Source organism: Tursiops truncatus, chromosome 16 (assembly GCF_011762595.2).
Source record: "Tursiops truncatus isolate mTurTru1 chromosome 16, mTurTru1.mat.Y, whole genome shotgun sequence".
In the NCBI taxonomy this organism is placed as follows: domain Eukaryota; kingdom Metazoa; phylum Chordata; class Mammalia; order Artiodactyla; family Delphinidae; genus Tursiops; species Tursiops truncatus.
The window spans coordinates 61,522,498-61,543,760 of NC_047049.1; the positions used below are offsets into that span (position 1 = coordinate 61,522,498).

Below are 21,263 nucleotides of genomic sequence, written 5' to 3' on the forward strand. Positions count from 1 at the left end.
CTGACTTACTTCACTTAGTATGGTAATCTCTAGGTCCATCCATGTTGCTGCAAATGGCAGTATTTCATTCTTTTTATGGCTGAGTAGTATTCCATATGTATATACCACATCTTCTTTATCCATTCATCTGTCAATGGACATTTAGGTTGCTTCCATGTCATGGCTATAAAATAAACATTCTTAGGTTAAAAAGTGAGTCAATTTAAAGGAAAAAGGAAGTAAGCTGTATCTCCCCTCCCCAAAAAAGTCCTGATTTGTAGTGTGTGCTGGTTTCCATGCTGTAAATTCTCTCACCATGCTTGTTTCCAATAACCTACAGGATGCCACTAAATGCAGAGTTGGAAAAAGATGTGCAGGACTTATTTGGACACTCTGAGTCCATATAAGTGACTCAAGCTCACTGCTGGGTGGGGCTCAGATATAGCAAATATCCAGAAAGTGGTATGGCAACGGCTGAAGCTTGAGAAACACTTTATTATAGTTACTTTTTATATGAATCTTATTCCCCATGGCAAACTGCAAGCATCTTGAGGGAACTGACTGTTTCTTGATCATCTTTGCAAACCCTGTAGTATCTAGAGGGGGGCTCCAGGCTGAACTTTCTGGAAGAGGGGCTGGGGTGAACTGCTCTTCTGTTTAGGGTGGCAGTAACTTGGAGTGCCCTTGAGCTCCTGGCTATTGGTAACTTAGCTCCAGGCAGAGGTGTGGCCCCAGGTGAAGGACTCAGGGAGGCAAAGAATGATACATGGGGTCTGGCTCATCCATGTCCCTGAGACTTCATGTTTTATTTCTACCTAAATATACTTTCCCCTCAAGGGGTGTATGATAAGGGTAAATACGAGGAGAACAGAATAGAAAAGGAGAGATTGAAGGCCCTGTATTAGTTTTGTAACAGAGTACCACAGACTGGGTGGCTTAGCAACAGCAGTTTACTATCGCACAGTTCTGGAGACTCGAAGTCTGAAACTAGGTGTTAGCAGGGTTGACAAATTAAGGTGAGAGCCGTGAGGGAAGGATCTGTCCCAGCTCTCAACCCTTGGCTTGTAGATGGCCCTCTTCTCCCTGTGCCCCTTCACATTGTCTTCCCTTTATGTGTGTCTGTCTGTGACCAAATTTACCCCTTTTACAAGTATATCAGTCATATTGGATTAGGGTCTACGCTGTTGCCCTCATTTTAATTTGATTATCTCTATAAGGTCACAATCTGAGGCACTGGGGTTAAGATTCCAACGTATCTTTTTGGGAGGACACACTTCAAACCACAGCAGGCCTGGAGATTGATTCTAGTAATTCTCTGATAGGAAGCGTTCCCCATCAGGGCTCTCAGTCATAGGAATTGAGCTGCGGGCTCTGTCCACAAGATGTGTCCCTTCCATAGGTGCCCTGAGAATTTATCCTGCTCAGTGGAGGGATAGACCTTCCAGGAAACAGCCAGATAAAAATTCTGTCGTCACACAAAATTGCTTCCTATCTGGCAGGCAGCTTGCAAGGCAATCAGGCTTAACGGGGGCTGTGTTCGAGCCCTGAGTAACATCTAAGTCTCTCTCTGTTCACAGGTAGAGATGTTTGGTTCCAACCACGTGACCATGTTTGGACCAGGTCCCTAGGGGACCCAGTTCTCTAAAGATGCTCTGGATCCCTTCAGAGAAGGCTGTTTGGGGCCAGCTGAACTTCTTCCCAGGGAAGCCTTAGTGGGGTTTCCCCTCGCACAGGCCTGTATTCCTGACCTCATTTGCTATTCTGAAACTGAAGGTAGTAATGGATAGCTTATGAGTGAGGGCTAAAATTTTGCCAATTAATTGCATTGCATGAAGTCTGTAAACATTGTGATTGAAAATCTTAGCACTGTCAATAAATACTTACTAAGTACCCACTATGTGGTAGATATTGTGGGAATATTTTTGAGTACTGCAGTAGATTGCAAAACTAGCCCCAATTCTCTATCCATCCCTGTATCCGTGTTCCTTTCAATGTGACTTTGCTGCTCCTGCCATCAGGAGATGGAGTCTATTTCCCCACCCTTGAATCTGGGCGTTGTTGTGACATGGTTTAGTCAATACAACTGTGGAAGTGACACAGTGCCAGTTTTGAGCCTAGGCCTTGAGAAACCTGCATCATTCCAGTCTCGCTCTTGGAAACCTGCAACTCCATGTGAACCAGCCCGGGCTAGACTGCTGGTGCATGAGTAACATGTGGCCCAGTTACCTCAGTTGACAGCCACCCCCAAGAAGTAGAGCCTCTGGCTGCCTAGCAACTACCCCAGAAGCATGAGAGGGTCCAGCTGAGACCAGAAGAACTGCCCAGCTGAGCCAAACCTAAAATCCTGACCCACAAAATCATGAACTAAATAAATATTTTTTAAAGCCATTTCTAAGTTTTGGGGTATTCTACTATGCAGGAAAAAAAAAAAAAAAAGTACTGACTGATACAAGCACTTACCACAGGCCAAGCTCTGGCTCTGGTCTATTTGAAATCAGGCAGGGTCTTGGGAGCAAAGACCTGTGCAGATGTGCCATATTAATGGGTGTGTTGCAGAAAGTGCTCTGGAGAGCACACACACCAGGAATAGAAGAGGTGGCATTTGAGCTGGGGAGGAGTCATGTCCATGTGGAGTAGGCGGGCCCAGGATGAAATTCCTGAGAGAGGAGACTGAGTGAGGTGAGGCATGAACATGGGAAATCCCAGGCTGGGGCCATCAGTGGTATTTATTGAGTGCTTACCTTGTGCATGGAAGCACTACACACGCTATGCCAGGTCTGCATAAGGCCTAGCAGGGGAGAGAAGACATCCATATTGCTGTAGCAGAAACTAGTTGAGGCACCCCCATTATGTTAACCCTTATTCAGCCCTTGTTCTTTCTGCCCGTTCAACCGGTCTCCTATAGATCCCCCCTCACTTTCTTGCTTAATTGCACTCTGAAAATGACTGCCCTCTAGCTAAAGTTGTACTATGTACCTGATGTGTACTCCTCTAAGACAACACTGCCTAACACTCCTTTCCTCTGTGAGCATTCTTCATCCCATAAAGAAGGTCACACAACGATAACCTCAATGACCACCAGAAACTGCTCTGGAACCACCTGACGCCAGCCCTGATGATCTCAGTGTCTCCAGGAGGAAAGAAGTATGCAAGACTACATCAGTCCCAATCCTTATCTACAGCCCTATCTTCCACTCTGAAACTATAAGACGCCTTCCTATTTCCCAGGAACGGGGCCACAGCTTTGAGGGTGTTAGCCTGCTGTGGCCCCTTTTGCCTGGCAAAGTAACAAAACTACTCTTTTCTACTCCTCCAAAGCTCTGTCTCTGTATTTCTGTTCGGCACTGGTTTCAGCAACAATGTGTAGAAGTTGGCCAGAAACGTCAGGCTGGTTTTAAATGAAACAGAAGTAGCAGAGTCTGCTTTGTCCAGAGCAGTGAGGATCTTGGCTTGGGCAGAATGCGACTTGATTGATTTGTTATTTATACCTGGTACCTGGTATGCGTGTGGCAGGGATGGGGTGATGATGAGGTTGGGGAGAGGCCTTCATAATCTTCCCGGGAAGGCACGAGGAGGCACAAAACATGGCTGCTTGCCGCCCACATCCCCCCACCCCCACCCCCTGCCCACCGTGAGTGGTAATCTCTTAAGGGCAGAGTCTGTCCTATTCACTTTGGTACACCCCATGACACAGGGCCTTGCATACACTAGGCATTCAGGGGTTTTGTTTGTTTGTTTGTTTTTTGCCTTAGGCATGGTCTTTATTCACTTGGACACTGTACAAATATAACAATTCCCTTTTGTTGCAAAAAGTATAAAGATAATCTTTATATAGGAATCCATTTGTTACTGCATATCTTTCTAAATCTCTGCAAATGGCTCTAAATGAGCATAAATGAATACACAAGAGGGGTGCTGGAGATTGGTTCAAGACGGCAGAGGAGAAGGACGTGCTCTCACTACCTCTTGCAAGAGCACCAGAATCACAACCAACTGCTGAACAATCATTGACAGGAAGACACTGGAACTCACCGAAAAAGATACCCCACATCCAAAGGCAAAGGAGAAGCCACAATGAGGTGGTAGGAGGGGCGTAATCACAATAAAATCAAATCCCGTAAGTGCTGGGTGGGTGACTGGAGAACACCTATACCACAGAAGTCCAACCACTGGAGTGAAGCTTCTGAGCCCCACATCAGGCTTCCCAACCTGGGGGTCTGGCAATGGGAGGAGGAATTCCTAGAGAATCAGACTTTGAAGGCTAGTGGGATTTGATTGCAGGACTTTGACAGGACTGGGGGAAATAGAGACTCCACTCTTGGAGGGCACACACAAAGTAGTGTGCACATCGGGACCCAGGGGAAGGAGCAGTGACCCCATAGGAGACTGAACCAGACCTACCGGCTAGTGTTGGAGGGTCTCCTGCAGAGGCGGGGGTGGCTGTGTCTCATTGTGAGGACAAGGACACTGGCAGCAGAAGTTCTGGGAAGTACTTCTTGGCGTGAGCCCTCCCAGAGTCCGCCATTAGACCCACCAAAGAGCCCAGGTAGGCTCCAGTGTTGGGTCACCTCAGGCCAAACGACCAACAGGGAGGGAACCCAGCCCCACCCAACAGCAGACAAGCGGATTAAATTTTTACTGGGCTCTGTCCACCAGAGCCATAGCCAGCTCTACCGACCACCAGTCCCTCCTATCAGGAAACTTGCACAAGCCTCTTAGATAGCCTCATCCACCAGAGGGCAGACAGCAGAAGCAAGAAGAACTACAATCCTATAGCCTGTGGAACAAAAACCACATTCACAGAAAGACAGACAAGAGGAAAAGGCAGAGGGCTATGTACCAGATAAAGGAACAAGATAAAACCCCAGAAAAACAATTAAATGAAGTGGAGATAGGCAAGCTTCCAGAAAAGGAATTCAGAATAATGATAGCGAAGATGATCCAGGACCTCGGAAAAAGAATGGAGGCAAAGATCAAGATGATGCAAGAAATGTTTAACAAAGACCTAGAAGAATTAAAGAACAAACAAATAGAGATGAACAATACAATAACTGAAATGAAAAATACAGAAGAAGGAATCAATAGCAGAATAACTGAGGCAGAAGAACAGATAAGTGACCTGGAAGACAGAATGGTGGAATTCACTGCTGCGGAACAGAATAAAGAAAAAAGAATGAAAAGAAATGAAGACAGCCTAAGAGACCTCTGGGACAACATTAAACGCAACAACATTCGCATTATAAGGGTCCCAGAAGGAGAAGAGAGAGAGAGGACCTGACAAAAAATTTGAAGAGATTATAGTCAAAAACTTCCCTAACATGGGAAAGGAAATAGCCACCCAAGTCCAGGATGCGTAGAGAGTCCAATACAGGATAAACCCAAGGAGAAACATGCCGAGACACATAGTAATCAAATTGGCAAAAATTAAAGATAAAGAAAAATTATTGAAAGGAGCAAAGGAAAAAAGACAAATAACATACAAGGGAATTTTCATAAGGGTAACAGCTGATTTCTCAGCAGAAACTCTACAAGCCAGAAGGGAGTGGCATGACACATTTAAAGTGATGAAATGGAAGAACCTACAACTAAGATTACTTTACCAGGCAAGGATCTCATTCAGATTCAATGGAGAAATCAAAAGCTTTACAAACAAGCAAAAGCTAAGAGAATTCAGCACCACCAAACCAGCTGTACAACAAATGCTACAGGAACTTCTCTAAGTGGGAAACACAAGAGAAGAAAAGGACCTACAAAAACAAACCCAAAACAATTAAGAAAATGGTAATAGGAACATACATATCGATAATTACCTTAAACATGAATGGATTCAATGCTCCAACCAAAAAACACAGGCTCGCTGAATGGATACAAAAACAAGACCCATATATATGCTGTCTACAAGAGACCCACTTCAGACCTAGGGACACATGCACACTGAAAGTGAGGGGATGGAAAAAAATATTCCATGCAAATGGAAATCAAAAGAAAGCTGGAGTAGCAATACTCATATCAGATAAAATAGACTTTAAAATAAAGAATGTTACAAGAGACAAGGAAGGACACTACATAATGATCAAGGGATCAATCCAAGAAGAAGATATAACAATCATAAATATATATGCACCCAACATAGGAGCACGTCAATACATAAGGCAACTGTTAACAGCTGTAAAAGAGGAAATTGACAGTAACACAATAATAGTGGGGGACTTTAACACCTCACTTACATCAACGGACAGATCATCAAAACAGAAAATTAATAAGGAAACACAAGCTTTAAATGACACAATAGACCAGATAGATTTAATTGATATTCATAGGACATTCCATCCCAAAACAGCAGATTACACTTTCTTCTCAAGGGTACACGGAACATTCTCCAGGATAGATCACATCTTGGGTCACAAATCAAGCCTCAGTAAATTTAAGAAAATTGAAATCATATCAAGTACCTTTTCTGATCACAATGCTATGAGATTAGAAATCAATTACAGGGAAAAAAACGTAAAAAACACAAACACATGGAGGCTAAACAATATGTTACTAAATAACCAAGAGATCACTGAAGAAATCAGAGGAAATCGAAAAATACCTAGAGGCAAATGACAATGAAAACACGACGATCCAAAACCTATGGGATGCAGCAAAAGCAGTTCTAAGAGGGAAGTTTATAGCAATACAAGCCTACCTCAAGAAACAAGAAAAATCTCAAATAAACAATCTAACCTTACACCTAAAGGAACTAGAGAAAGGAGAACAAACGAAACCCAAAGTTAGCAGAAGGAAAGAAATCATAAATATCAGAGCAGAAATAAATGAAATAGAAACAAAGAAAACAATAGCAAAGATCAATAAAACTATAAGCTGGGTCTTTGAGAAGATAAACAAAATTGATAAACCATTAGTCAGACTCATCAAGAAAAAGAGGGAGAGTACTCAAATCAATAAAATTAGAAATGAAAAAGGAGAAGTTACAACAGACACCACAGAAATACAAAGCATCCTAAGAGACTACTGCAAGCAACTCTATGCCAATAAAAGGGACAATTTGGAAGAAATGGACAAATTCTTAGAGAGGTATAACCTTCTGAGACTGAACCAAGAAGAAATAGAAAATAGGAACAGACCAATCACAAGTAATGAAATTGAAACTGTGATTAAAAATCTTCCAACAGGGCTTCCCTGGTGGTGCAGTGGTTGAGAGTCCGCCTGCTGATGCAGGGGACACGGGTTCGTGCCCTGGTCCGGGAAGATCCCACATGCCATGGAGTGGCTGGGCCCATGAGCCGTGGCCGCTGGGCCTGCGCGTCGGGAGCCTCTGCTCCACGACGGGAGAGGCCTCAACAGTCAGAGGACCAGGTACTGCAAAAAAAAAAAAAAGTCCAGGACCAGATGGCTTCACAGGTGAATTCTATCAAACATTTAGAGAAGAGTTAACACCCATCCTTCTCAAACTCTTCCAAAATATTGCAGAGGAAGGAACACTCCGAAACCCATTCTATGAGGCCACCATCACCCTGATACCAAAACCAAAGATACTACAAAAAAAGAAAATTACAGACCAATATCACTGATGAATACAGATGCAAAACTCCTCAACAAGATACTAGCAAACAGAATCCAACAACACATTAAAAGGATCACACACCATGATCAAGTGGGATTTACCCCAGGATTCTTCAATATACGCAAATCAATCAATGTGATACAGCATATTAACAAATTGAAGAATAAAAACCATATGATCATCTCAATAGATGCAGAAAAAGCTTCTGACAAAATTCAACACCGATTTATGATAAAAACTCTCCAGAAAGTGGGCATAGAGGGAACCTACCTCAACATAATAAAGGCCATATATGACAAACCCACAGCAAACACCATTCTCAATGGTGAAAAACTGAAAGCATTTCCACTAAGATCAGGAAAAAACAAGGATGTCCACTCTCACCACAATTATTCAACATAGTTTTGGAAGTCCTAGCCACGGCAATCAGAGAAGAAAAAGAAATAAAAGGAATACAAATTGGAAAAGAAGAAGTAAAAGTGTCACTGTTTGCAGATGACATGATACTATACATAGAGAATCCTAAAGATGCCACCAGAAAACTACTAGAGCTAATCAATGAATTTAGTAAAGTTGCAGGATACAAAATTAATGCAGAGAAATCTCTTGCGTTCTTATACACTAATGATGAAAAATCTGAAAGAGAAATTAAGGAAACACTCCCATTTACCACTGCAACAAAAAGAATAAAATACCTAGGAATAAACCTACCTAGGGAGACAAAAGACCCGTATGCAGAAAACTATAAGACACTGATGAAAGAAATTAAAGATGATACAAACAGTTGGAGAGATACACCATGTTCTTGGATTGGAAGAATCAGTATTGTGAAAATGACTATACTACGCAAAGCAATCTACAGATTCAATGTAATCCCTATCAAATTACCAATAACATTTTTAACAGAACTAGAACAAAAAATCTTAAAATTTGTATGGAGACACAAAAGACCCCGAATAGCCAAAGCAGTCTTGAGGGAAAAAAACGGAGCTGGAAGAATCAGACTCCCTGACTTCAGATTATATTACAAAGCTACAGTAATCAAGACAATATGGTACTGGCACAAAAACAGAAATATAGATCAATGGAACAGGATAGAAAGCCCAGAGATAAACCCACACACCTACGGTCAACTAATCTATGACAAAGGAGGCAAGGATGTACAATGGAGAAAAGGCAGTCTCTTCAATAAGTGGTGCTGGGAAAACTGGACAACTACATGTAAAAGAATGAAATTAGAACACTCCCTAACACCATACACAAAAATAAACTCAAAATGGATTAGAGACCTAAATGTAAGCCCAGACACTATAAAACTCTTAGAGGAAAACACAAGAAGAACACTCTTTGACATAAATCACAGCAAGATCTTTTTTGATCCACCTCGTAGAGTAATGGAAATAAAAACAAAAATAAACAAATGGAACCTAGTGAAACTTAAAAGCTTTTGCAAGCAAAGGAAACTACAGACAAGACGAAAAGATAATCCTCAGAATGGGAGAAAATATTTGTAAATGAATCTACGGACAAAGGATTAATCTCCAAAATATATAAACAGCTCACACAGCTCAATATTTAAAAAAAAAACAACCCAATCTAAAAATGGGCAGAAGACCTAAGTAGACATTTCTCCAAAGAAGACATACAGATGGCCAAGAAGCACATGAAAAGATGCTCAACATCACTAATTATTAGAGAAATGCAAATCAAAACTACAATGAGGTATCACCTCACACCAGTTAGAATGGGCATCATCAGAAAATCTACAAATAACAAATGCTGGAGAGGGTGTGAACAAAAGGGAACCCTCTTGCACTGTTGGTGGGAATGTAAGTTGATACCACCACTATGGAGAACAGTATGGAGGTTCCTTAAAAAACTAAAAATAGAATTAACATATGACCTAGCAATCCCACTACTGGGCATATACCCAGAGAAAACCATAATTCAAAAAGACACATGCACCCCAATGTTCACTGCAGCACTATTTACAATAGCCAGGTCATGGAAGCAACCTAAATGCCCATCGACAGATGAATGGATAAAGAAGATGTGGTACATATATATAACGGAATATTACTCAGGTATAAAAAGGAACGAAATTGGGTCATTTGTAGAGACGTGGATGAATCTAGAGACTGTCATACAGAGTGAAGTAAGTCAGAAAGAGAAAAACAAATATCATCTATTAATGCATACATGTGGAACCTAGAAAAATGGTACAGATGAACCAGTTTGCAGGGCAGAAATTGAGACACAGATGTAGAAAACAAATGTATGGACACCAAGCGGGGAAAGCGGCGGAGGGGGATGGTGGTGGTGTGATGAATTGGGAGATTGGGATTGACAAATATACACTAATATGTCTAAAATGGATAACTAATAAGAACCTGCTGTTTAAAGAAATAAATAAAATTCAAAAAAAAACCCCCAAGAAACAATAGGGGAGCTGCGGGTCTGACGGAGGCTGGGCCAATCCTCAGGGACTCTCCCACCCAGATTCCTAGCTAGAGATCTCCATTCCTCCTGTTAGCAACCTGCTCCTCCCCCTGCCCCCAGCAGGTTCTCAGGGCCAAGGGTCCAGCAGAAAGGGGCACATGAGCGGTACAGAGGAGCGGTGTGATCCGCATGGGGAGAAGTGAAGGAGGCTAGGCTAGGTGCTGGCAAGTGCCCGGCCCCACCCCATGCTTCCTCCTGGAGGGGGAGGGGCTGGCAGGTACAAGGTGATGGGGCTGGACGAGATGCCCTAGGAGGGTGATGGAGGGTCCTTGGATCTGTGCCACTGGGTGGCAGCTGAAACTGAACTCTGGGAGGGCGGGGGGGAGGCTACCAGATAGGGGAAGTCCCCAAAAAAGGAGTGGCAAACACTTTGGTTCCACAGTAGAGCGGGCTAAGCCCCTTTGCCCTGCTCTCCCAGCACAGAACAGGTGTTGGTGCAGGAGTGGGACTTGTGGCCAGAACTGTGCAGTGAGGGAAGGCTGGGGAAGCCAGGAGTCTGCGGCTCTCAAGCTGTGTAGGGGTGGGGTGGGGGGAGGTCCCCAGGCAGCCCCCAGGTTAGACAGTCTGTGTCCCAGCCACAAAGGGCATGCCCCTGTCAGTCAGAGGTTGGGGACAGGCACATCAAAGAGGTCACAGATACCTTCACTCTCATCCAGGTTGTAGATGTAGTCGTGGTCTCCATGGGATGGAGAAAGGTGGAGGAGGAGTGCAAACACTTCTGAGGACATCAGCTCCTCCAGGAGCTCTGAGCTCATGCACTCTCGAGTGGGATCAAAGATTTCTGACAGCTCTTTGGGGAGTTCCAGAACACCTGTGGGGTCTGCCTTGATGGGCTCAAAGGAGGTAGAAGGGTTGGGTCCGGATGAACTGCTATTGCTGCTACTGCTGTCCAACAGGGCAGAGGACTGCAGCAGCCGGGTGTACAGTGCTGTCAGGCCCAGCGGGAGGGAGCTGCGCTCACCACTGTCCTTGCTATCGGTTCCAGGGCCACCACCCACTGTGGTCTCAGCTGCTGGACCGGCCACCCCCTGGGCTTCGGTGCTGCCGGGAACAGGGTTCGGGGTGGTCACCTGGGGACTGCTTGGGCGTGAGGCATCCTGGGGCTGGGCCAGAGCAGGCTTGGGCAGAGGTGGAGGGGGAGAGGCAGCAGGTGGGCTCTGGAGCAGATCTTTGGGTGGTGGCATAGGCACCGCCACAAGTGGTGAGCTCCATGCCTCCTAGTTCACCAGCAGCACCTCGATGGCGCCACTTACATTCTTCAGGTGAATCTGGTACTTCTCCTGCCCATTGAGGCCCTCTGGGATGGGCACCTCCAGGCTGGTGCCCGACGGGGCCTGGATGGCATCTCCAGCAAAGCATCTGCAGATGTCCTCATGAGTCACATAGGCCAAGCAGCTGTTCTGCACATCCTTTGTGATGTTCCGGATGCTCTGCCGCACCCACACCTTGTGCTGGTCTAGTTCTTGCTCTCGCTGCTGCAGCTCCTCCATCTCTGCCTTGAGCTCAATCAACTTGTCCGCAGTCTCTCGGGTATTGCAGCCAGGCCCCACGCCCTTCTACTGGATGCTATGCTTGGATTTTTTCTCCATCAGCCTGATACCTTCCAGCACATTAGTAATGTCATAAATCCGCCACTTCCGGCGAACAGCTAGGGTGTCAGCTGCCAGCTCGAGGTCAAGCACGCTGTCCTTTGCCTCCTGCAGAAGCGACACGAACTTGGTAGTGAGAAGTTCCAAACTCTTCTCGTGCCGGCTTGGGGTGCCCGGGAGTGGTGGTGCCTGTGGCCCAGCCTCCACCATAGCGCCCTCCCGCCACCTCCCCTCAGCCAGGCCAGGCCAGGCCGGCGCAGCCCAGGCATTCAGTTTTGAAAGACTTTCTTGGAGGTGTTTCTCATCCCCTTCCCTTTATTCCGACTCACCTATTGTAGCAGTTTCCCAGGGCTGTTGTAACAAACTGCCACAAACTAGGTAGCTGAAAACAAGAAAAACTTATTCTCACAGCTCTGGAGTCTGGAAGTCTGAAATCAAGGTGTCAGCGGAATTGGTTCCTTTTCGGAGGCTCTGAGGGAGAATCCGTTCCTTGCCTCTTCTTAATTTCTGATCTTTGCCCACAATCCTTGGGATTCCTTGGCTTGTAGACACATCATTCTACCCCGCCTCCATTTTCACATGGCCTTCTCCCTTTGTGTCGATGTGTCTCTTCTCTTCTTATAAGAACACCAATCACAGCCTATGCCAGTATGACCTCATCTTAACTAATTATATCTGCAATGACCATATTTCCAAATAAGGCCACATTCTGAGGTACTGGGGGTTAAGAATTCAACATCTCTTTTTTGGTGGGGAGACACAATTTAACCCATAATATCCCTCAGGACCCAAGTGAATGTGTGTTCCTTATCTAACTACCCCAATCCCCAGGGGCAGAATTAAATGTTCTTTCTTCAGGACTCCCACATATTTAACACATGCTTCTGTTTATTAGAGCATTTGACTCATTGACCACCATCGCTGGTTGAGTTAGGGGCCTCATCTCTTTGGTCCTCCCCACAGTGCCTAGTAAAGAGTCTGTGGGGAATCCTCTGTAAATGTAGGCCTGCGAAGCAGCCACCCTTCCCTGAGCCATCGTGCCGGGCACTGCACTGAACTTTTCAGGTATTAATCCTCACAATGACCCTGTGAACTAGGTTTTTATACATTTTAATTCTTATTTGATAGAGAAGAACACTGGGATTTAGAGAGGTTAAGTAACTTAGCGTAGCCAGAATTATTGCCTCTAAAAACCTGAATGGGCGCCTTGAAGGCACCACGGGAAAAGCTTCCTAGTCCCATCTTCACCTTTCTCAATGTACCCCTGAACTAGCTAATTCAACTCTTCTCCCTCGAGAAAAACAAATCTGGAGACTCAGTCCTATTAATCCTGGGATCTGTTGCACGTTCCGGTCTACACTCTCGCTGTCCAAAGCGTTTTTCCTCCTGAAGCCGAACACAAAGCGGATCCACCCTGCGGACGAGAGCGCACAGGCCGCTTTTCCGGGGGCGCCGCGTGAGGACCCGCGCTCTAATTGGTTGCGCGCGGCTGCCTACTCCCGCCCCGGGGCGGCTCCTGGCGCGGCGATTGGCCGGGCGACCGTGCGCTCAGAGACCGCAGCCCGTCTGCCCCCTCCCGGCCAGTTCCAGCTCGCCGCTGCTGCATGGGGCGCCGCCGGCGGCCGAGGGAGCGTGACTGCGCTGCGCAGGGCGCTAGGAGGCATTGTCGCCGTAAGTGGAGCAGAGAGCGGCCCGGAACGGGGCCCCACCTTCGTGCCCCGCAAAGTAAACGTAGTCTGAGGCTAAGCGCTGGAGGGGCTGGGGGAGCGAGGGAGAGAAATGTCCCCGTTTCTGTAGTGTACCCTCCCCTCCCCCAAGTCACCCCGTGGAAGGAGCAGCGGTGCACCAACTGCGGCTTCTGTAGTGCCAAGGGGCCCGGCGCCGCGCCGGCTCTGGCTTGCAGACTGCGGCTGGACCCCGGCTGGCTCGGGGGAGCGGGCGCCGAGGTACCAGGGAATAGGGAGCCTGGGGAAGCCGTCCTGAGGGGGCCTCCGTTCCCCGCGGGAGGCGCCCCTGCTGGGAGAGGCTGTTGTAAATTTCGTCCCTGAAGCCACACTTTTCGGGGTTTGCTTCCCCTCTGGGGAGCTGCAGACGCCTGTCCCAGAGTGTTCCTCTCGGCCTCCGGGTAGCGCGGGAGTCCCCGGCCCTCAGCGTTCACCGGCGTTCTCCTCTCATTGCCTGCTTTATTCTCCCCAGTCCCCGCCTGCCTGGCGAGCGGAGGGCCGGCGACGAGGAGCCATTGGCTGCGGGCGCCGGGGGGTGGGGAAGACGGTGAGGCGGTCCCCTAGCGCGAGGCGTGGGGACCCTGGCCTGGCCACCGCGCTCAGTCCTGGGAGGCGCAGCCCGAGGATGCTTACATGCCCATACAGAAGCATGCACGCGGCTCTGGGAACCTCATGGCTCAAAAACAAGGCGCCAGTCCGTCCCGCTCTCGCCCCAGCGGGCTTCGTTCCCTTGGGTGGAAAAGTGGGTCAACTCTGTCTGGGCTCGAGTGGGCCTTTGGGGCTACTTGGGTCCGATCCAGCCGACTGCTTCGCACTTCCCCAGTGGCTCCTTAGCTTGGGCGGTCCAGAGGACCCGCTGCAGCCAGTGGGGGTGGGAGTGGGGGGAGCTCGCACACATGGAGCAAGAGGCTCGAGTTGCCCTTCGGAGCGGCTGCCAGGCTCTAAAGTTCCCAAGTGCCCACACCAGTAACTAAATATAGGAGCAGCTGGTGCGGACGGGGTGTCACAGCAGCTCCTTTGCACAGATCTCGGGGCTTCAGATAAGGTAGAGTTCTCACTGATGAGGGCTGGAGCCCTGGCAGAGGGTTAGGGTCAGTGTTTAAGCAAAAATCATCCCCCCCAAACCTGTATCCAGGTGAAACCAGGTTATAGATACAGGAGGACTCTATTGCCAGCTCTCACAAAGCAGGACAACTTCTTTTCTGACATTCCATTTATTATATCCTAACTTACCGTCTGTAGCGGTTTAACCACATATCAGTAATGCCTTGGTGTGCAACAGCTTGCGAAGATTTCTCGAAAGTTATACGTCATTTACTTCTCAGAACAACCCAGTGAGGAGGATGGTATTTCCATCTGACAATGGGACTGCGCACAACAGTGATAATTTTCCAAAACTCTGGCTGGATTAGGCTGCTTTCCTCAAAAAACCTTTCATAGTTCCCCGAAGAGAAGCAGAGGACAGACTTATAGGGTGGCTTCCAGCCCCTCTCCGAGTAACCTGGGGACAGACTGGCTTCCTGTCTCCCTCTTTCTCTCATCATTTGGGTACTTCTGCTCAGCCCCTGCCTCTGTTCCCTCTTCTCAGCCATGCCATGTGCCTTCATGGCAGAAGGCACACATGGTCCTTGGGCCTGGCCTTGTGGCCTCCAGCATCTGGCTCATTCTGACTTTTTTTTTTTTTTTTTGCGGTACGCGGGCCTCTCACTGTTGTGGCCTCTCCCGTAGCGGAGCACAGGCTCCGGACGCATGGGCTCAGTGGCCATGGCTTACGGGCCTAGCCGCTCCGCGGCATGTGGGATCTTCCCGGACCGGGGCATGAACCTGTGTCCCCTGCATCGGCAGGCGGACTGTCAACCACTGCGCCACCAGGGAAGCCCTCATTCTGCCTTTTGTCACTGAGTCTCTCTTACCTGATGGGAAGCTTATTCTGGCCCAAGCCCTGCCTCTGTACCTTTACTCTTCCAGTGAGGGCCTTATAGAAGGGCCCAGCACACATCTGTTGGATTTAAACATTTCCTAGGGCTATGATGCACACTCTGAAAAGAAGAGTTGGGGAGGGATGTGGAGAGGGATGTGTTGCTGAGGAAGCAGCAGTGTGAGTATGAGTTTGGACCTTGTGTTGAAGGGTCTCCAGGATTTGGAGCACTTTGGAGCAGTTTTCTAAGGCTGACCTCTGATGACTGGGACCCCAAACCCAGTACAGACCCGTATGGGCTGGTGGTTCCTGTTTCCCCCCTTTGGGACACTCTCTGATTTTCTGCTACTACTACCCCTGCCTGTGGGGTAGTAGTAGCAGAAAGTCAGAGAGTGTCCCAAAGGGAGCCTGCATGTAGGGTTGGGTTGTCTTGGGGCCCTGTGGTTGTGGTCTGGTTCCAGGAGGGCTGCCTTGCGTGCTGATTGCTCCTACTGGCCGGCAAGGTCTTTCTTTCATGGAATTGCATGAGACTGGGCAGCCAGAATGGTGCTGACATGCTGATTTTGATTGACTCAAATTGTTTGCATAGATAGGGGCCCCTCACGTCCTAGGGTGGCCCTGCCTAGGAGGCTTCTCACTCAGTGAGGAGTGGATCCATAGTTCTCTCCATCACTCATATGTGACTCAGACAATTCTCTATTTTTCTTAAAAACAGTTTAAAACCAAAGAAAGGAAGAGCAGCTTGCCTTATTTCTCCCCCGCCCCCTGTCTCTGAGGGCTCCTGTTACATGCTCAATAAATTCTTGCTACTTTTTGGTCAGAGAGGTCCAGTATTGGGTTGGGGCTCGAAGGAGCAGTCAGGAAAGTTGGACAACCTTGTAGGACCTCTTTTGGGGACCCACTCCAGACTCTCGTCATCTCAAGTTTGTTCTCCCCTCAGTTCTGGGACCCTCCTACCCCATCTTGGGCCTTATACCACATATGGCCCTGCCCCCCTCCCATTTCAGCCCTGCCCATGCCAAAAAGTGACAGGCCTTGGTCACCTGACCTGGGAGAGGGACTGTCAGCTGGAATTTATAAGAAATTCTCCCTTGGGGAATGGGTAGTTTTAGGTGAAGGGAGGGTGGTTTCCTAGCCAGTTAGTGGGGTTGGTGATTTAGGTAGCTGGAACCTCTCGGGGGCCTAGGGCACATCTGTGCTGTACCCAGAGCATCCTCTGGAATGTCAGGGTCCTGTCCTTCTAGTGACTTACTCTGACACCTAGACTTTACAGGCTGTTCCTGCTTCAATGTCCAATCTCTTACCCACACTATAGGGTGTCTGAGCTTACCACCAGGGGTAAGGTTTTTAATTTGACTAGTTTTCTTCAATAGGCTCTTTAGCTTAAGGCACCACTGCTCCCACCTGGTGGCAGCTAGTAGAATTGCAGGCATAGTGCCTGATTGAAAGTAGCATATGCAATCTCACCAGGGTTAGCACAGACCCTGGGTAGCTTGGAGATTTACCTTACCTTTCGTCTCTGTGTGAGGCCAGGATTGCCTCAGTGATGTTCCTTAGAAAGGTCTTCCTCATCAGAAGCTCATAAGTCAGAGCTATTTCCTATATTTCCTTCCTCCCTCTTCAGTCTTATGCCCTGTTCCTAGTAGATGCTCAATACATGTTTGTGGTTACTGATGATGAATACTGGAGATAGGAAAAGGAGGGAGCATGGTATGTACGAAGAATCCTGGGCTGGGAGTTAGGAGACCTAGGTTTTTCATTTCTGTTTGGCTGATTTACCTTCCTTCTTGGGTCCTCAGTGTTCTTATTCATAAAGGCATTAGACTGAGTCACCAAGGTTCCAGCAACATTGCTGTGACTCAGGCTTAGGGGGTTGGTCTTCAAGGTAGCATGATAAAGGTGTTGGGTCCAGTTTTCCATAGTCCTCACTCTTCCCTGCTGTTCTGCCCTGGACCACCTTCTGCAAGTTATCCACCTGGCATTGTTAGGACTTATGACCCTTCTCATTTAGATGGTATCTTTGTTGTAAGAGTCAGTTGACTGGTATTTAGATTTGAAACCCAAATGATGGCTGTTGATCATCATCACCATTGGGGGAAACTAACTAAACATCTGTTTCAGTATGTGGTATAAAGTGCAGCGGAAAAGCATAGTATATATCTGCTCCCTGCCTTAAGCTGTCTGCAGGTCAGCTGGTGGGGATAAGTATGTATATTTGTTAAAGCTCATAAATAACCTAAGTGGCTTGAGCTAAGGCATTGCGTGCTACTGAAACTTAAGGAGGAGAGAACGCTGAGGGCTGGGGCAATCTGGGAAGACTTCCTGGAGGTGGAGAGAAGGAAGTTCTACTCATTCCTTAAAGATGAGTTCCACTGACTTGTTTGTTTGAGTCATATGGGTATGTAACTGGGATTAAGTGCTGGCATCATATCTGCACGTGTACTGTTTCATCATTTCAGCTAGCATTTATTAATTAACTTATGTGTCCTGAGCCCTGGGCTAGAAAGATATGTATTTTTTGTTCAATCCTCATATGAACCCACTGCGGCAGGTATTACTAGATCTCCTACTCAGATGAAGAAACTGGGGCTCAGAGTAGTTAGGAATCTTTCCCAAGGCTTCTCAACTAATAAATGTCAGAGTTGGGCCTTAGGCCTGTCTTCTTCCTTGGTGAGATGCAGGCACACACTGAACTCATCACTAACTCTCCCCGAGCAGCTGAGTGGGCTTGCCTGGGCCTCCCTGTCCAGTTGAGCACATGTGGACTTTTTCTTGGTATCTGTTTGTACCCTCACCCCCTTCTCTCTGCCCTTCACATTCTTCTGCCTTTGACCCTCAGATGTGTTCATCAGAGCTCCTTGAGCTGTCTGTGGATCTGGGATTGGGATCCAGGAGCAAAAAAGGGCACTGATGTTGGCCTCAAATTCATTATCTGCATGGGGTGCTGCCACTGGTGATGTGGGTGACTTTTGTAAAGAAGTGAGCACTGGATGTAGAGTAGGGCCAGGTTAGTGCCATTTACTTACTTTGACCTTGGCCAGGTCATTGAGTCCCTCTCTCTGCCTCAGTTTCCTTCTCTAATAAAAAGGAGTTGGAGACATTTCCCGAGTCCCTTACGTCTTCTACACCTGATCGTTTTGATTGTGTCCTCACCCTTCTTTAAGCCTTTTCTCCCCAGTGATCCTGCCCCCCTTCCTTTTTCCTTGGGGTCTTGCCAGTGAACTCAGCAGCAGGCTAACAATCAGATCTGTGGCTAAAACTGTAACTTTCCCTCCATATTGCTGCATGGAAAGGGAGTTCTTAGAAACCACCCACCAGCCAGACAGTGAGCTCTGGCCAGGCAGGGCTGTGTTTCATTTGCCTTTGTGTCCCCGCTTCCCGCCTGCGGGAGGAACCTGGCAGAGGTGGCTGAGGAGGCCTGGGAGCTGGAGCGGTTGTCCTGTGGACTGGGCTCCGAGCCTGTGGGATGGAGGGACAGGTGTCTCTCCTTGCACTTGGCTGTACCCCACCTTCTCCCCACTGCTCTGCCTGTTAAGTGAGTCACAGGCCAGCACGCACCTAAATGCTCACATCCTCCTGGCCACTGGTTCAAGCCCTGGCAAGGTCATATGTGTCAGTCCTCCCAGGAAACTGGTAGGGCTGGGTTGACGGGCAGATCAGTCACTCTGAAGGCTGAGCCGGATGTGGCCTGGGCTCTGGGCCCCTCAGGAGGAGGTGAGTGGCCTGGACCCCTCCCTGCGTGCTTCCTGCAGCCTGATTCCCCGGGGAGGGTGGGTCAGGGGTGGGTCCCTGGCTGGTGGTGGGCAGGCGCTTCATGGCCCTGTGTCTTCCCCAAGCGCAGGTCCCTTTATGAGCAGCAGACCAGCCTGGTGGCTGGCAGCAGGACACCTGAGTCTGCATGCTGAGGAAGATGGGTGAGGCCGTGGCCAGAGTTGCGAGGAAGGTCAACGAGACAGTGGAGAGCGGCTCCGACACCCTGGGTGAGTGAGGGCACGGCTTTTCCAGCTGTAGGGCACCTTGTACTTGGTTTATTGAATCAGTTTGGAAATGAGATAGAAAGGGAAGGTGAAAGACACAGTATCAGCATGCACCCCTCGCCATGAGGAGCTGTGTTCCATGGACTTTTGTTTTTTTTTAAATTTATTTTTGGCTGCATTGGGTCTTCGTTGCTGCACACAGGCTTTCTTTAGTTGCGGCGTGCGGGGGCTACACTTCGTTGTGGTGCGCAGGCTTCTTATTGCGGTGGCTTCTCTTGTTGCAGAGCATGGGCTTTAGGAGCGCGGGCTTCAGTATTGGCAGCATGCGGGCTCAGTAGTTGTGGCACGCAGGCTCAAGAGCTCAGGCTCAGTAGTTGTGGTGCATGGGTTTAGTTGCTCTGTGGCATGTGGGATCTTCCCGGACCAGGGATCGAACCCGTGTCCCTTGCATTGGCAGGTGGATTGTTAACCAATACGCCACCATGGAAGTCCCTCCATGGACTTTTTATTGCAGTTGTGTTTAGTTTGTGTATACGGGGTCCCAGCGTAAGATGTATTTCTTACTATGGGTCATAGTTCACAGAGGTTTGAAAAGCACCAAGTAGGGCTTCCCTCTGCCGGGAGCGTGTCTGCCTGCCCTCAGACTGCTGATGACTCAAAGTGTGTATGTGCCCTTGGACCAGGTGGCAATAGGTGGCACTGCTAGGTAGCCCCATGTACCAGGCCCTGTGCAGGTGCCTCCCAAGTGTTGCCTTATTGAATCTTCACAACTTCCCTGTGATGGATGATACCCACCAGGCATGAGTAGCCTCGGATTTCAGATGAGGAGATGGAGGGTCGAAGGCAGAGTGGGCTTTTTTCAGGTCACACAGTCAGGCGGCCCCTTTTCATTCCACTGTTTTAATTGAATTGTGTCAAATATTGTTGAATTGGTTATTGCGTTTTAGCCCATGCAGCTACCGTAAGGCTGTAAGCGCTTAAGCAAACGATCCCATTTAATTGAATTCAGCAGATAATTGTTGACTATCCACCACGTGTAAGAGTTAGCGGGGGATCGTGTGTGTGTGTGTGTGTGTGTGTGTGTGTGTGTGTGTGTGTGTGTGTGTGTGTGTGTGTGTGTGTGTGTGTGTGTGTGTGTGTGTGTGTGTGTGTGTGTGTGTGTGTGTGTGTGTGTGTGTGTGTGTGTGTGTGTGTGTGTGTCCCGCTGGAATGTAAGTGCCGTCTTAGAGCCACAGGTGTGTTGCAGGAACACAGAGGAGGTGAACGCAGGCCTGCCTGGGGGATGATTGACGGGGTGGGATTTGAGTTGGGTCTTTGGCACACAGAGGAATTTCACCGGCAGCTTAGGGATGTGTGTGCCTGTGTGTGTCTGTGTCTGTCTGTCTGTTTCATGAAAGAGCCTTTGCATGGAGGTTACTGCCTGGTAATGGCCCAGAGACTGGAAAGGTGGAGCGTTTCTGTGAGCAACCATTGGTCAGGTGTGTCTGAGGGTCCTGGGGCAGGGGGTGGTGGCCCAGAAAGTGGAGGGACACTCAGTCTTCAAGATGCACTTGGTCACCACCTCTTCCAGGAAGCCCTTGGCCCTGCCCCATCCACCCCTTGCTCCCTTCCTCCTCTGTGGGACTCATTCAGTGTCCCTGGAAGGGAGGGATCCTGTGGTCTTTTGTCCCCCACCTGCCAAGAGCCAGAGCAGCGTCTGGCACTTTGTAAAGCACGTAGCGGTGTTTACTGAACTGAGCGATAGTGAGAGAAGCATCTCCTCTGTCAGCAAACAGACTTGAAGATTGCTGTTGGTTTTGGAGGGAAGTCTGGCAGGGGGTGGTGCCGGGGGGAGCCTTCGGCTGGTGCACTGAGGGCTGTGGGCCCTCAGGAAAGGAATTCTGGAATCCTGTGCTGGTCACTCATAGGGTTGCACTTACCCGAGTGCTCAAGGCTCTCCACCACTGATACGGCCTGGATTTGAATCCCCACAATGCCACCTACTAGCCTGCTTCCTTCGCAGATTGCTTT

At 48.3% G+C, this 21,263-nt stretch overlaps 2 protein-coding genes across 2 annotated transcripts in view; one reads left to right on the forward strand and one right to left on the reverse strand.

Annotated features, from left to right (window-relative positions):
- Positions 1–24: 24 nt before the first annotated feature.
- Positions 25–13,273, reverse strand: LOC101339670 (transcription factor E2F4). The gene is given in 2 exon segments (XM_073793715.1): positions 25–163; positions 2,440–13,273. A coding segment is annotated over 1 exon segment (1,200 nt). The 5' UTR covers positions 11,845–13,273; the 3' UTR covers positions 25–163; positions 2,440–10,644.
- LRRC20 (leucine rich repeat containing 20) overlaps positions 13,198–21,263 on the forward strand; it is a 66,626-nt gene continuing 58,560 nt past the window's right edge. Inside the window, exons 1-2 of the mRNA XM_019936145.3 lie at positions 13,198–13,305; positions 19,118–19,256. Of these exons, the coding sequence (XP_019791704.1) occupies positions 19,175–19,256 (82 nt within the window). The 5' untranslated portion in view covers positions 13,198–13,305; positions 19,118–19,174. The remainder of the gene's footprint in view (positions 13,306–19,117; positions 19,257–21,263) is intronic.